The following is a 15,826-nucleotide window of genomic DNA, read 5'->3' as shown; positions in this document are numbered from 1 at the left end:
GGACGGAAGAGGACCAGCTCCTTGACCACAGCCCTTCCTACAGTCCCTGAGCTCCCTTCAAACCCAGTACTGCTTCCTCACCTGAGCCCCCGAAGAACCGGTATGGCAGGATGGACAGGTACCATTCACTCTATCCTACAGTTAGGAAAACTGTCCCTCTGCCCAAGGTCCACCTCAGAATTCAGGTTTCCCCACTTTCTCAAGGTACTCGTCCCACTGCACCTCTCTGATGTGCCTGCCCCAAGGAGGATCAAAACAGGGCATAAGGTATCTACCTTTCAGTCAGACCACCCGCTGGCCTGCGCAGGGATGCACGGGCAACCCCTTCACCAGAGCCTGGCACCTTCCTAATGATGCCATCCAGCTGCCTGGCCAGGTGCAAAGGCACACTCCTCCCAGCTCCTCTCTCACAAAGCACAGGTCCCATCCCTCACATGGTTCAGCAACCTGGCCTCAGCTGAAAAATACTTTGCTGGGAGCAACAAAAGTTTCCAGCATGTGAGAATTAAGCCATTGTTGATTTAATTCTCTTACTGGAATATAATTCATACAGTTTTTCCTCAAAGGAAAAAAACAGCAATGTATGTAGAACTAAGTGGATTCTCTGAATTTTTAACTCAGCCTAAGGTAAAGGAGAATAAGGTTAAGCTTATGACTTACTCAAATTAACAAAAAATACTATACATGTATTTTTTTGGAAGTTAGAAAAGAGAACTCCAGTCCCCCACGACCTTCTCTCAATTGCCCTCCAGTACAATTTAACAGAAACAAATTCTAAAGTTACCACAGTCCGTCTCCTTCTCAATGAACCTCTCCCTCCAACATTTAGCTACTTTATGCTCACATGACCCTACATCTTTGTGGAAATTATTTCCAAGGCCAAGTTTTTAAAAATAAAAATTTCCTAACTAAAATTGAGCAATCACTGGCCCTTGAGAATCCCTGTTGCCACATTTTTTCAAGGTCCATTTAAAAAATTAAAAGCATGTTCACTTTCATATAAAATAACTCAAAAACCATCCCATCGACATTCTTATAACATGTTGCAACCCCCACAGAAAAAGATTAGGAAACTACTAGGTCACCGACGCCTCCTTGTGAAGGAGGCATCGGGCTCAGGAGGTGCTGCACTGCTGAGTGACCCTAATATTGCACAAACAACAGGCATGTTGACTCGCACTCATGTGTATAAGCAACTGAAATATTCGAGAGCTGCACTGTCCAATACAATAGCCACTGGTCGCAGGTGCCTACTGAGCATTTCGACCGTAGGGAGTTCAAACTGAACCCCGTGCTGTGAGTGCACCAGACACACAGTGGGTTTTGAAGTCTTAGTACTAACAAAAGAAATCACATCTCATTGATAGTTTAATACTGATCACACGTTATCACAATATTTCCTGCATGTTGGGTTACATAAAACATTAATTTCACCATTTTAACTTTTTAAAAAAGATTTTATTTTTTATTTTTTGAGAGAAGGGAAAGGAGGGAGAAAGAGGGAAAGAAACATCTATCGGTTGCCTGTCGTATGTGTCCCCTCTGGGAACCGAACCTGCAGACTCTGCCATGTGCCCTGACCCGGAATCAAACCAGTAACCTTTCGCTTTGTGGGACAATGCCCAACCAACCAAGCCACCTTGGTCAGAATCACCTTTTCAATTTTTTTAAAAGATTTTATTTATTTATCTTTAGAGGGGAAGGGAAGGAGAGAGGGAGAGAAATATCAATGTATGGTTGCCCCTCATGCGTCCCCTGCTGGGAACTAGCCTGCAACCCAGGCACGTGCCCTGACTGGGAATTGAACTGCGATCCTCTGGTTCACAGGCCTGCGCTCAATCCACTGAGCTACACCAGCCAGGGCCCTTTTTAACTTTTTTAATGTCACTGCCAGAAACTCTAATTACATGTGACTCACATTATAACTCTATATAAATAATCCCGTCACCTTTGACTTGTTCTTTCTTACCCAATTTTCTTGAGTACGATAAGGCAGGTTTCTGTATTACAATCAAAGGCCGCCTTCACCCAGGGGGCACCCACCAGGAAACTACAGGACAGGCAAGTGTCCCCGGGGATTCAAGGTTGCCCTTCACAGGCTTCACAAGGAGGCTGCCAGAATCATCTCTGCACACAGGCCAGAGCACCAAGTTTCCACATCTGACTCACCTGGCAGATGGTCATGAACTTCTCGACTGATGGGCGTAGTGCAGACTCTACTGAAATCCAGAGAGTTATCCAGTATGGCATTTATCCTCTGGAAGATACTGGCGTTGCTACACGTGGAGAGTGCATGTGCCTCCTGGCCGTCCCAGCCGTCTTTGATCCTTCCCGCTTCCTCCTCCTAGACACAGAGCAGAGACATTCAGGGTGTCCACAGTCCTCACGACAGATGGAGCCCTCACACCCCCTTCCCCCAATCCGACACCATGAGTCAGAGAACTTCGTAACGAGGGTTTGAGTTTCCTGCCTGTGTGTTAAAATCCTTAGATATACTTGTGCTTACTGTGAGCCCTGAGCAGCCTGCCTCCAGAACCTTCTCCTCTACCGGGATGTATACCGGAGTTATCTTGGCAAGGTGGCAGCGGCACGAGCTGTAGATCCAGACGTACCTGGTTCAGAGCCTGGCGGATGTCTACACGACAGCCTGTTTTTTACCAATAAAACGGAATGAAGTATTGATGCAAGCTACTACATGGAGAAACCTCGAAAATATTATCCTACATCAAAGAAGCCAGTCACAGGAGACCACTTATTATACAAGTTCGCCGACATAAAATGTCTAGAATAAACACATCTGAAGCAGATCAGCTGCCTTCCACTAAGGGCGGGGGGAGATTAGGAAGTGGTGGCTAATGGGTACGAAGTTTCCCTGTGAGATGGTGAAAATATTCTAAAATTAGATTTGACTGCAACTCTGTAAAGATACTAAAAATCACTGACTTGTATACTGAAAGGTGAACTTTATGTAAATGACTTCTCAATACATGTGTTTAAAAAGTGTATTTCCGCTATTCATTGGCCATTACTCAACCTTTGTGCCTCGGTTTCCCCATTTGTGAAATGGAAAGAGAGTATCACCCTCTTGATGAAATATATTGAGTGCACGGTAGCTGCTAGTTGTACTTGAAGGTACAGTCACAGCCAAAGACGTGGGAAGAGTGGTACGAACACCACACAAATGAATTGTTGACAGAAGGTGTGCAATTCCATGTGGTCAGTAAAGGTACACACAACTCACCTAAGACATTACCGAATGAAAAAAGCACTCCTCATACACAATCGGGAACTGAGCCCCCCCCAATAAGCGACCCTTTGGGTATCTAAAGCTCAGTGAACACCCAGCAGGCACCCTGGACTGAATCCAGGTACATGCGCTTCACTCTCCAATCTGCCAGACTCACCCCATCCAGGGCCCGACATCGGCAGTCACAGAACACTGGCTGACAGACCGCCTTTTAGGGGGAGCCAGACTCATCAGCTCCTTCATTCCCAGTTAGCTTGGGGAAAACCAACTAAAAACAGACTGAGTAGTAAGGGAACAAGCACCTAAGATGTCATAGTCTATTCAAGTCCAGGTAAGCCTGAGAAGGACCACGGCATTTAGTTGTGAACCCTGCCAGATGGCCTTGAGGGGACCAACTTGAGTCCCTTATTCCCAAGCTCTTGAAAAGACTGGTGTCCTCTGTGGCGGTGAGGACCGGAAGAGCCCCCAGTCCCCGACACAGGGCTTTCGCAGCCCTCGGTTTCTCGGTGTCTCCACTTCAGCAGGGCAGCTTCAGCGGCCAGGACACGGGCACTTATTACAGTCTCCCTGCAGGTCTTCCGGCAGCTCATTTCCCTGACTTGCTTATGATTAACGGGCACCAACTGCCTGCCACCTACACGGAACCCCCGAGAGTGAGCAGATTAGAGATTCAACCAGAAGAAAATTTTTTCAAGTCTAGAAAGCGAACTCAGAGCTTATTGTGTTGTGAGCAAGTGCAGCCCAAGCTGCAACGTGCTGTACACGGTCCTCTGAGGTGAGGGGGCTCGGAGGAAGAGGCTGTGCCTGGCGTGAGGGTAGGAGGAAGGGCTGAAGAGCATGGGGAACAGCGGGACAGCATCCAGAGTGGTCCCGAGTGTGCAGCATTCGGTACAGAGAGGAGAGCAGATGAGAGAGGTGGCCCTGCCTGCCAGGCTGGGGAGGTAGAGTTATCTTCTACAAAAGAGCTTTCCAAACTTTAAAACCCCTGTTAATATATAAAAGTTAACCTGATTTTAATTTACTGCAATCAGAGATGTGATCTATATGGATCCCCAGGTCCTGGCCACGTTTACAGGCAGGTCAATGACGACTGCGCATGAGTGTCAGGCAGCGACCACATGAGAGGTGGAGGCAGGAGAGCCAGGGAGGACACCCCGCCCCCCACCCCAGCTGGTCATCTGGGTAAAGATGGAGACCCGAAGGCCTCAGGGGTGGGGCAGGAGGGGCACCTGTTTCCCCGGGAGGAAAGAAGGTCTGAGAATGTCGCCATCTGTAGCAGTCTTAACCTAAACGGGAGGATGCCTGGCTGACCCCGCCCACTGCCTGCCCTTCTCTCAAGCACAGAGGACTCGCTGATATTCGAATAGAAGCAAACGAAGTGTTGCATTCATACCCAAACTCGTGACCACATCGCCAAGTACCCCACCGTTTGCCTTGAGTAACCAATTTAGAAGGAAGAGAGACATACAAAAATCCAAGTCAGCAACGTCAGATGGGGATAATATGTGTACAGGAGGAATAGAAACAGTAACGCCGTCTCACAGGACTTCTGTGACTACAGTGGACATGCTGGGCACAGTACCTAGGACATAATTATGGGCTGAAGAGCTGGATGTGGTGATCGTAGTGTCCTTGTTATGACACCAAGGGGTCAGAGGCCATCACAGGGATCCTTGAAGAAAATAATTTGCCCACAAAGGAGAAAAAAGGCACTAAAGACCCAGGCCAACTATTTCTTTGAAGATCCCAAGTTCTTTCATGTCAAATCTTGCTTGTCAATTGATTTTTTTTTTGGCTAGTCAATTGACTTTAAAAGCTTAGCTGAAAGATTAGAAACATAATGTAAGTCAGACTGCCTAAAACCTGAACCCGCAGGAGAAGGCAGTGTGATCCCTTTAATAAAACTCTAGTAAATGAATTCAGTTTTTCACTTTCAAAACACTCACCTATCCACCCCTACTCTGTACATTTTTATCTTAACTTTGATCGATTTATAGGTCTGACTTTATGCCCAAATTTTACCCCAAGGAAAAAGAGTAGGGTCTTTCCCTTGGTAACACTACAAGTGCCTGATAGATTTCGCTGTAATTTTTGGCATATTTTACCATAAAATGAGATCATTTGCAGCTTCTTTTGACCTTTATTTGGTCTTTCGCTATGAATAGGAAAGTAGGGTTTAAGACAGACCAAAGACTTTGCAAGAGAAGGCAAACCTTAGGGCTACTATGCTCATGGATCAACAGGAAAAAACAATTGGCAACGCTAGAGAAGAAAAACAACAATTCTCACTGTTACTGGCTGAAAATGGCCTCAAGATAAAACTACTCATACCGACTTACTATCAACAAGAATGGTTCATGAGGAATCCCTGCTAACACAAGCTATTTTTTTAATAGGTCTCAATTTGCCCTTTCAACAGTTAAGAGTTGGTACTCCCGTCCCCAAAGAGTGCTTTCCTTCCAGAATAATCCTCCACGGGGGGGGTGGGGGGGGGGAACTGCCATCTTGAGAATGCACCCTCCTTTTCCACAGGGGAAGAATCCTCCCCGAAACTGTGATTCGCTGTTCTGGAAAGCAAAAAGAAGACAGGCTTTGGAGCAGAAACACGAACTTCACCACTTGAAGTAGCCTCTCAGAGCCTTGGTTGCCTCAGGTATAACATGTGGTGCTACCTGCTCTGCAGACCTTGTGGTAAAGAGAAATGTATAGAAAACCCGGACATGCTCAATAACTAACTTGTCAGTGACAGACGTCCCTCAATGCCACACAGTTGCTCAAGTTACCATTACTCAGAAGTACACTTCAACTCTTTACCGTAGTCAGGCTCACCAAGAAGCACATGAACTTATTCAGCATGTAACTGGACAGTCTGCTGGTTTGGCAGTGGGTTTTGTTGTGTTTCAATTTTTTTGGATTTCTAAAACACTCAGAAGCTTTAGTGTTAAGAGACTTTCCCAAACCCAGGCAGGATGACGTGGGCAGGAAAAGTGGCAGGATGGCAGAGATGGCGGAGCCACCGGGTTCAATTCAGCCTCTTCAAATCCCAAACTTAAGACTTCGCCAAGATGGAGGTGTAGGTGGAAACACTGTGCCTTCTCACACAACTAAGTTTAAAAACAATAAAGTTTTAGCAACAAAAATTGCAGCCAAACCACAGAAAATTGAACTATATGAAAGTCCAACAACAACGACCCATTCAGCCAGACTGGTAAGACGGGTGGAGCCAGCAACCGAGCTGGTTGGGCAAAAAAGATCCCCCGACCAAGGCGCAGCCAAGGGCGGATCCCAGGTGTGGGGTAGCGGACCCAGTGAAGGTGCAAGGTTGCAGGCTGACCACGGGCACACATTCACGTGCAGATAAACCAGTAAAGGACAGACTGCGCAGGCCCCAGCTGCAGGAAGCAGCAGAGGGGACCTCTATTGCCCCGTCTGCCACCCCCCCACATACAGCATCACAAACCAGCAACCTGGGTGGCCCTGCCCTGGTGAACACCTAAGGCTCCCCTCCTCATACTAACAGGCGAAAACAGACCAAAACATGGCTCAAGAAGAACTCAAACCCCTGGAGCCAATAACTCTAAGCGACAAAGAAATAGCCACACTTTCAGATGCACAGTTCAAAATGCTGGTGATCAGGATGCTCACAGAACTGGTTGATTTTAGTCACAAATTAGAGGAACATATGAAGGCTAAACTAATTGAAATGAATGCAAATGCACAGGAAACCAAGAGTGATGGAAATAAAACTGGGACTCAAATCAAGGGAGTGAACCAGAAGGAAGAAAACAAATGACCAAACAGGAAAGAATGAAAAGACAAGAATTCAAAAAAGTGAGGAGAGGCTTAAGAACCTCCAGGACATTTTGAAATGTTCCAACATCCGAATTATAGGGGTACCAGAAGGGGAAGAGGAACAGTCACGAGTGGAAACCTTATTTGAACAAATAATAAAAGAAATTCCCCAATCTGGCAAAGGAAATAGACTTCCAGGAAATCCAGGAAGCTCAGAGAGTCCCAAAGAAGTTGGACCCAAGAAGGAACACACCAAGGCACATCATCATTACATTAGCCAAGATTAAAGGATGAAGGAGAGAATCCTAGAAGCAGCAAGAGATAAGGGGACAGTCACCTACAAAGGAGTTCCCATCAGACTGTCAGATTTCTCAAAAGAGACCTTACAGGCAAGAAGGGGCTGGAAAGAAGTATTCCAAGTCATGAAATCCAAAGACCTACAACCAAGATTGCTCTATCCAGCAAAGCTTTCATGTAGAATGAAAGGGCAGATAAAGTGATTCTCAGATAAGACCAAATTCAAGGAGTTCACCATCACCAAGGACTTATTATATGAAATGTTAAAGGGACTTAGAAAAAGAAGGTAAAAAAGATGAACAGTGAAAGGACAGCAAACTCAGTTATTAACAATCACATCTAAAACAAAAGCAAACTAAGAGGACAGCTAGATCAGGAGTGAACCATAGAAATGAAGATCACATGGAGGGTTAGCAAAAGGGGAGTGGGAGGAGGAGAAAGGGGGAGAAGGTATAGAAAATAAGTAGCATAGACAGTAGGTAGAAAATAGATGGGGGAGGGCAAGAATAGTAGGGGAAATATAGAATCTAAAGAACTTGATACACATGGTCATAAACTAAAGGGGAGGGGAATGGTGGGGGAGGGGGTGTGCAGGGTGGAGGGGAATGAAGGGGGGAATAGAATAACTGTAATAGCATAATCAATAAAATATTTTTTTTAAAAAGCAACCCCCCCCCAAAAAAAAAAACCCAAATCCCAAACCTAAGGGAAGTCTGCGTTTCACCCTGAACTCCTGAATTTAATCAAGCAACACCTCACTAGTCACTCCTGGGGCAGGGGGTAGGAAAAGGCCACCTCATACACAGCTTAGCATTCAGCTTGGGGTACAACCATCCATGACAAGCCAAGGCCCCAGAGTCAGAGGAACATGTCCAGGAGCAGGACCACCAGGGTGGCAAAGCTCTGCACAGAGTAGTGGGTGTGAATAGCAAGCCCAGCATCTCTGTACTAGGGCCTCTCATGGCAAAAAATAAATACATACATACATACCACTCAAACACAGTTCTTTCCCCCAAGAGAACACTAGAGTATAGGTGGGAAAAACAGTGGATCCATTGGGTGGAGGGGAGAGAACCAGATAAGCCCCAGGGGAAGAGGAACCAGGACATCAGTTCCACTTTCAGACCTGTCTAGGTTTAGTATGCTGCAGACAGACAGGCTCATTCAGGAGAGCGATCGGAGCCAGGGGTCTGTCTCGAGAACAACCAGAGCTAAAGAGCTCAACCTAGAACTGGATCGCAGAGAGAGAACTGGTGCTAGAGGCACACACAGGCCCTCTGTGTGAGGGGCAGGACGGAGCCAGGGGAGTGGACCACAGGGAATGCGGCACTCAGCGGGTGGAGGAAGCCTCAAGTGCCAGCACAAGAAGAGATCAGAGGGGAGCAGGGTGGAGGGGGGGGGAGGAAGCCACAGAGTCTTAGGAACCAAGTGGGAATTTTAAGTAAAATGAAACAATCAGAGAGCAACATAACAGAGGTCAAGATGCATGATAAATTCTAGAACAACACTAATTTGGAAATGAGGAGACCTGGCTTCCAAGTCTGAGTCTATTATCTACTTCTCGAATAAACTTAAAACAATTCGCTTTTCCTTCTAACCCTAATTCCCTTGGTCCATGAAAATAAGAGTCAGACATGACAACCTGGGCTTGCTGTCACCTCCAAATTATACCCGGGAGACAGCTCTCTAACACCTTTTGAACTTCCAAAATTACAGCTTAAGAAAGAAAACAATTCCAAAATTACAGCTTAAAGAAGAAAAGTCTCAGGAGAAAGGGCCAACTTGGGAGACAGATGGTGTCAGAGTCAGAAGGCAGGAGTACAAAACCAGAATGCACACAGCACAGGTGTTTAGTAAGAGATTAAGTGTTCTGTCAAAAGACGGGGGTGGGGGGAACCCCACCTTGCCTGTCCAGGTAACTGCTTTCTTCCGATAGGCAGCTATTCCCCACCTTGATCGAGGGAGACCTCAGGCCAAAGTGCTACACCTGTCAGGATGGTGGCTGTATCAGTGCATTACTCTGCCCAAGAATAAAACAACCTTAATACTAATGTAGTCAAGTTACTCTCAGAAGCAACAGCGACATGCAACTGTGACCCATTTTAGCACACAAATCAATCTGGAGACCTGCGCTCTGGGGAGTCTCCAGTTACCTCAAGGCAACTCATCACAAACACGGGCCCTGAAAATCAAAACAGTGTTAGCTCACTAAAACCTCAAAGGGTGCCCCTACCACACCGGGGAGCAAAACACAAAGCGGGGAGCAAAACACAAAGTGGATGCAGAGGCTGTGCGTGCCCCAGTGCCTGTGCAATTGAAAGCAAGGCCCATGCAGTCAAAATGCCGCCCCCCAAGGCCTGTGTTGTTTACAACACAGTAGATATTAAGGAAGCAAAATAATCCCTAACAGAAACCTTTCAAAATCCTAAGAGCAAAACCACTGAGAGTTATGTTTATGATGAAAATTTAACAGGGAAATTTGGATACAGACTCATTTTATGGGAAGTCAGATTATCTTAGGAACTATCATTATCTTAGGAACTACATTATATACTTTCTGGTTCAACCTTGTCAGCCAGTTTGTAATTGAGGAATGCTGTATTTGGGGGTTCCTACTGAACATAAAATAGCTTTCGGCATTTGGAGTCTGTCTTAAAATAAAAACCTCTCAGGAGCAGTAACAGCAGGAAAGAAAACCAAGAGCACTTCCGAAGCTGTCAAGTGGGGGACAAAAGCAGGGGGCAAGCAAAAGGCTGACTAAACCCTGAATGGGGCCATGAGGGCTTCTTGGTTTTACCTCAGACAGAAAGAAGCAAAAATTCTTTCTGTACCCTCCTCCACTCCAACCTGAAGGTGCAACCACTCTCCCACCCCTCACTCCCTACCTTCCCACCCCCCTACCCGGCCACTTTCTGGCAAGTTCTCCTCAGAGTCAGCACAGCTTAGATACTGGCTAGGAAAAGCAAATACGCAGAATAGGGTGGGATTAGCACAGCTCTTCCACAGGGGAGAAAATAATTTGTTTGTTATGTGATCCCATGTTTTACTGCCTCCACCCCTACCTGCTGAAGACAATAGCCTAAACATTCATTCCAGGTCTGGTATGCATTCCTGCCCCAAACTTCCAACCAGACCTACAAATTCACTGATTAATTTTCCTTTTAAACCAACACGGGCGGATTTCAGAAACAGTGATTTCGCTGAGGGACCTGGAGGCAATGAATGAGAAAGTCTGCAGACAGGACCTAGCACATGAACTCTGAAACACCAGCAGAGGGCTGGTTTAGCCACCCCTGCCCTTCCCCGCCAAATTCCCAAACCCCCACCTGTGAGGACTTGGGGACTGACCTGTAAAGGTTGCTAGAGAAGCAGTTGGGGATGAGGAATATTTTAAAGTGTCCATCTTTCCCAAAACTTCCCAGACCACAGTTTAAAAAAGAAAAAGCCATCTAGTTTGTATCCGAGTCTGCATTCTCACGGAGAAACCATTTTGGCAAAGGCTCCAAATATGCTCTTCACTGTTTTACGTTTTAACTGCTTTAGGAATAAGGTACAGAAGTAAAGGTAAATATCCCTTTATGTTGCTAGTGTGTCTGAGGACACTGCTGGGATTCTAAATTTCCCCCACAATCTAAGTCCAGACTCTCTTTCTTGGCGCAAGACTACGTGATGCCCTGAGAGTTCATCCCAGAAGATTCTCCCGGGTAGTACCAAAACCCTTATTAATTCTTCCCGGAAATCTAAGACAGGATTATGAGAACTTTAGAGAAGAGGTGAGATTTAATAAACCCCGTGCTTTGTAAATCTTGAAAACGATGACATAATTTCAAATTTGCCTCGTCTCTGAAGGAAGAAGTTACTGAAACTGCTCTGAAAACGCCAAGTGTTTGGTGCAGAGCCTGGGAGGCGCCTGCCTGCTACATATCTCGCCCAGGCCCTCCCAGGCTCAGCTAATGGGTCTCACACGTCCAGGAATGACAGACACAGCACATTCCTCCTGCTGTCAGCACCGCCACACCAAAGCCCAGGAGACCCACACTGCCTTCCCTGCCACCAGTCCCTCCCACCCAGTGAAGGTTCACTGCGAGCGGCCCTCAGACCACTGTGTTTTCTGTGCAAGGCACACCACCAACAACCCCTCACCTCTCTCACAGACGAACACAGTGTCCTAGAGGTTGAGGGATGACACCAGAAAGCCCTAGGTTTACACCCCGGTTTATCACTTAGCAGTCTCGTGACAGATGTGATCTCCGAGCCTGTGTCACCATCTGCACAGCCTAGGGTGGTGGTGGTGGTGGTGTATGAAAAAGGGACATTTCAAAGACAGAATGGAAACTGGCCCTCAGGTGGTGTCCAATCTTCAGAGATGTTATCTTTGATCTATACAGTGCTTAGGACATTTTAATGGCCTCATTTAACCATTTAACGGAAAGGCTGGGTGGCTTAACCAGGAACAAAAGCCAAAGATCCACAACTCAGGGCTCATACTTCTGCACCATGACACCAGCCCCAGGCTGCTTGCTTTAGAGACACCCCCACTTCCTCTCCGTCTATTCTTTTAAATTACTTCCAGCCCCTGAAGGGATTTCGGTCGGCATCCCACTTTAAGGATTAAAAACAAAATAAACAGCGTGGTGACCCATGAAAATACTAAGATGGCTATTATGTTCGCTGTTGGCAAGTTTGGTGTTTACCAAACTTACTGCTTTTATCATCCTCCTGCACGTTCTGTGCACCACAGCACTGAGGCCCTGGTCCACCATCGCCACCTCATGCATCAGCCCCCCAGCGTCCTGTCCACTGCACAGATGGACACTGCTGCCCTTCCACTCCACCGGGGGACGTGGGTCCGAGCCCAGGCTTTGGAGGGCCAAGAATGTACTCACACACGTAACTGGCAACTGGCAATGTCCCAATTCTAGCTCCCTCAAGCAAGGGGGTATGCACTGCCTGCCGGGCCACTCACGTTCATGTGGAATTGCCGTGACAGAAACAAACTTGATGAGCTCTGCAAAGCTGAGTCAGGAAAGGCGGTGAGCCTGCACACACCTGTCACCTGTCCTGAGAGGGCTCCTCACAGCACAGAGTTCCCCTGAGCTCCAGACATCAAGCTTCTTTCCACAACAACAAAAACCACCCGACCAGGCACCAGCACCTCCACCACGCTGAGACTTCCAAGGTTTGGTCAGCCTGGTTCCAAGCTCCGCATCATTTATTTTTAGGCCTACCCCTGTGCCTAGGCTCGAAGAGGACCTATGCCCAAGGCTACTACAAGCTATCCTCAGCACACACGCTCGCAGGTGGCACCTGAGGAGCGGCGCGTGGTGGACCCGAGGCTGGCAGTCCACTTGGGCCTTCCTGAGGGCCAGCTCCGCCCGGCCAATGGCACAGAGCAGTTTGCTCCGGTGCCAGCAGGGCGGGGCAGGGGGAGAGGAGACCAAGGAGGCACAGCCAGGAGCCCAGCCCGCGGGGGGTGGGGTGGGCCTGCTGTGGTTCCAGGGTCCACCGTCCCTCCCAAGCCCCCCACCGCAGGGCACCGTGCGAAGGGGTGGGACCTGCAGGGCGCCCCGTCGCGGCAAGATGTGGGGCGTTCCCAGCCCCTTGGGCAGCACCGCTCCGCTTACAGGACCCTGGCCTGGGAACCAGGCAACAAAGTCAGGGTCGACCCGACCTGGCCTGACCGCACCCAACACCCACGCGCAGAAAAGTCCCGGGAGGGCCGCCAAACACGACAACCCGGGGTGTGTAGCCTTTCCTTTGGGTTTAAAGGCCGGATTTGCCAGGACCCCGAGGCTCCAAGCGGGCACAGCCTTCCTCACCAGCATGGTGGCCAAATGGGCAACCTCGTTGGTCCCCGACCACTGTCCCGCCGCACCTGTGGCCACAGCTGAGTCAGCACCACCCCTCATCTGAACTGGGGCCCCCGGTCGGGATCCCAGCTGAGGAGAATGTGACAGAGCCGCGGCCCTGTGCACCGGTCTCCTGTGGCCCGGCGCCAGGGCCGGGGTCACCACCCCACCCTACATGTCCCCAATCCCCCGGGTCCCCAGGAGCCACCTCAGAACGCGAAGCCGAGTCGCACGTGCGCAGCCCCCGAGCTGCGCGACACCCACCTGGCCAGCCGGGCTCCTGCGGCAATAGAACGTGTGAAGCCACGTGACCTCTCGGGCTAAAGCAGCAAGCACAGCACGAGGGGACGATCCCTCCGCCTTAAAGGAGCCGCACCGCTGCCGTCGTGGCTTTCGCGAAGATGCCGACCGCCAGGAGTCCCGCCCCACCCGGGCCGCCCGCCCTGCCGCCTGCTCAGTATAAGCAGGAGTCGCGGTGGGGGTGGGGGTGGGGTGGCCGCTGAGAGTCGCGTGAGCTCCGGTGAGGCGCCAGAGGCTTCAGGGCTCATGTGCGACGGCTATAGGAGAAAGGAGGTTTCCCGAGCAAGGGCTTCCTTCCGTGGGCTCAGCTCCCGTCTGGACAGACACTCGAGGCCACTGGGAGTCTGCACCGCAGCTCAGAGGCCCTCTTGGCCGCCCCCAGAGGGCCGCGGCGCCTTTAAACCCAAAGGCCCTGAGTCACGAGGAGACGCCCTGCCCCCCCCCTCCCGCCAGTCACCCCCTCAGCGAGGCCCCACGCCCGCGGGCACGTGACCTGCACCCCGCCCGGGCCCTGCTCACACCGGGGCGGGGGAGGGGGGTCCCGCGGACCGGCTGAGGCTGCGCGCACCGTTAGCTACCACAGCCAGGACTGCGGCCCCGCCCTGGCGGACGGCGGCGGCTCTTACCAGCGGGAACGCCATAGGGCCGGTGCGGTCCTGCGGGACGGACGGACCGGCTGACGGGCGGCGGGCCGGCGCGGCGGAGGACGCGCAGACACGTGCGCACTACTATTGCAGCAAGCCGCGAACAGCGCCACACCCGGGACCCGCTTATAAAGCCCCGCGGAGCCGCTCCCCCGGCTGGATGCGAAACACCTGTGTCGGCCCCGCCCGGGCCCCCGCCTCCGCCCCGCCCCTTCCAGCGCGCGAGGCCGAGGCTCAGCCGCCCCCGGGAGCCCGGCGCCAGGACGGGAGCGGCCACAGCTGCACCCCGTTGGAGGCCAAAGGCCCACACCTGAGCGCGCCACTCACCTAGTGACCCTGGTCAAGTCACTCATCCTGCTGGTCCTCGGTTTACCCCTTGTGAAATAGAGCGAGATTGACGAGCCCTGCGACGCAGCGGCGGCGTTGCTTTTGGTCAGGAAAGCCCTTTTTCCGGTATCCACGCTCCGCTCCTTCCGAGGAACCCTCCAGGGCGAGAGCCAACCCCGGGCGTCCCTGTCCGAGCGAGCCTGCGCCCCGGCTCCAGCAGGCGCGCCCACACTAAGCTGGCTGCTCCCGGCGCTGGCAGCCGGAGGCGGGCGTCCGGGGACTCCGGAAACTTCCAAAGACGCCAGGGGTCCTCTCTGGACCGCAGTTCCCAGGAGAAACCGCTCCGACACTCTTGCGGGACTACGACGGGTAGGTTCACGGAGAAGGGGCCGGGAGGGTGTCACGGTTGAGAGAGAAAACCGGGCCGTTGTCTGGAAAGGCGTCCTGGGGTGGGGAGGCTGGGGCAGGAGCGGACCGAAGCCCCAGGCCAGCGCAGAGGTGGAGGTGACCCTCCAGGCGGGGGACACAGGGTAGAGGCGGAAAGGGGGACTGAACAAGTGGCACCATCCGACCACCGCAGGGGATAAGGCGTGCTGGCATCCCAGGAAGGAGGCCGGGGCCCAGTTTGAGAAGGAAGGGCCTTTATTTTGTAGACAGCCGGGAATGACTAACCATTGTAAACAGGAGAATGGCGGTATCGAGTTCTTTTAAGACGATACTGGAGACTTAGTAGAGGCTGCACAGAAAAACGGGAGAAACAAGGAACTGGAACAAGGAGGAAAGGGACCAGCGTTTGTTGATCATTTCTGAGTGGTTTCTATGTGTTACCTCATCATGCGAACACATTGGCAAAGGACTTACTGCTCCAGACTCCTCCTGGCTATTGGGAAGTGGGGGCTGCAGCCTCCCTGGCAGGCTAGTGAGGCTGGCCTGGATCTCGTGGCTAAGGGGAGGCGGCCGGTAACTAGGTTTCTGCCTGGGGCAGTGGAAGGAAAGGAAGTGAGTGGTGTGCCCAGTGTTTCAGGAGGATTAATGGGAGAAGGTGGCCAGGGTAAGAACCACGACGCTGGAGAAGTCCTCACAAGGACTCAGAGTGACAGAGCTGGCCCTTCTCCATCCACAGAATATCGCTGCGGAGGACTTGCATGGGTTGCTGAGGTCATGGGCAGAGAGGGGGTGGCTGCAGGGGCCGGTGGAGAGGGTCCCTGGCAACCCTAGTCTTCGGGGTCTTCACTCTGCCTTCTCCTTCAGAGCTGCTGAGCCATCCGCCCTTCCTCAAGTGGGCTCATTGCAGCCGCCCAGGAATGCACACCTCTGGTTCAGGTTCGTGGGGTCCTTCCTTCTCCAGGAGCAGCCCATCCCGATGTCTC

General features: G+C 50.8%; 1 protein-coding gene across 3 annotated transcripts in view; it reads right to left on the bottom strand.

Annotated features, from left to right (window-relative positions):
• CPEB1 (cytoplasmic polyadenylation element binding protein 1) overlaps positions 1–14,243 on the bottom strand; it is a 50,342-nt gene extending 36,099 nt beyond the window's left edge. For 2 of the 3 annotated variants that reach the window (XM_037153612.2, XM_037153613.2), the window contains exons 1-2: positions 14,112–14,243; positions 2,170–2,344 (exon numbers count right to left, since the gene is read on the bottom strand). In XM_037153612.2, coding sequence (XP_037009507.1) covers positions 2,170–2,344; positions 14,112–14,126 — 190 coding nt within the window. In that variant the 5' untranslated portion in view covers positions 14,127–14,243. Of the gene's footprint in view, positions 1–2,169; positions 2,345–13,449; positions 13,603–14,111 lie in introns of those variants that run through there. The other variant, XM_037153614.2, reaches the window with a different exon arrangement.
• Positions 14,244–15,826: the final 1,583 nt, after the last annotated feature.

The sequence above is a fragment of the Artibeus jamaicensis genome, unplaced genomic scaffold (genome assembly GCF_021234435.1).
Source record: "Artibeus jamaicensis isolate MK-2021 breed Jamaican fruit bat unplaced genomic scaffold, CSHL_Jam_final scaffold_612, whole genome shotgun sequence".
Lineage (NCBI taxonomy): Eukaryota > Metazoa > Chordata > Mammalia > Chiroptera > Phyllostomidae > Artibeus > Artibeus jamaicensis.
This window is presented reverse-complemented; position numbering and strand designations above follow the sequence as displayed.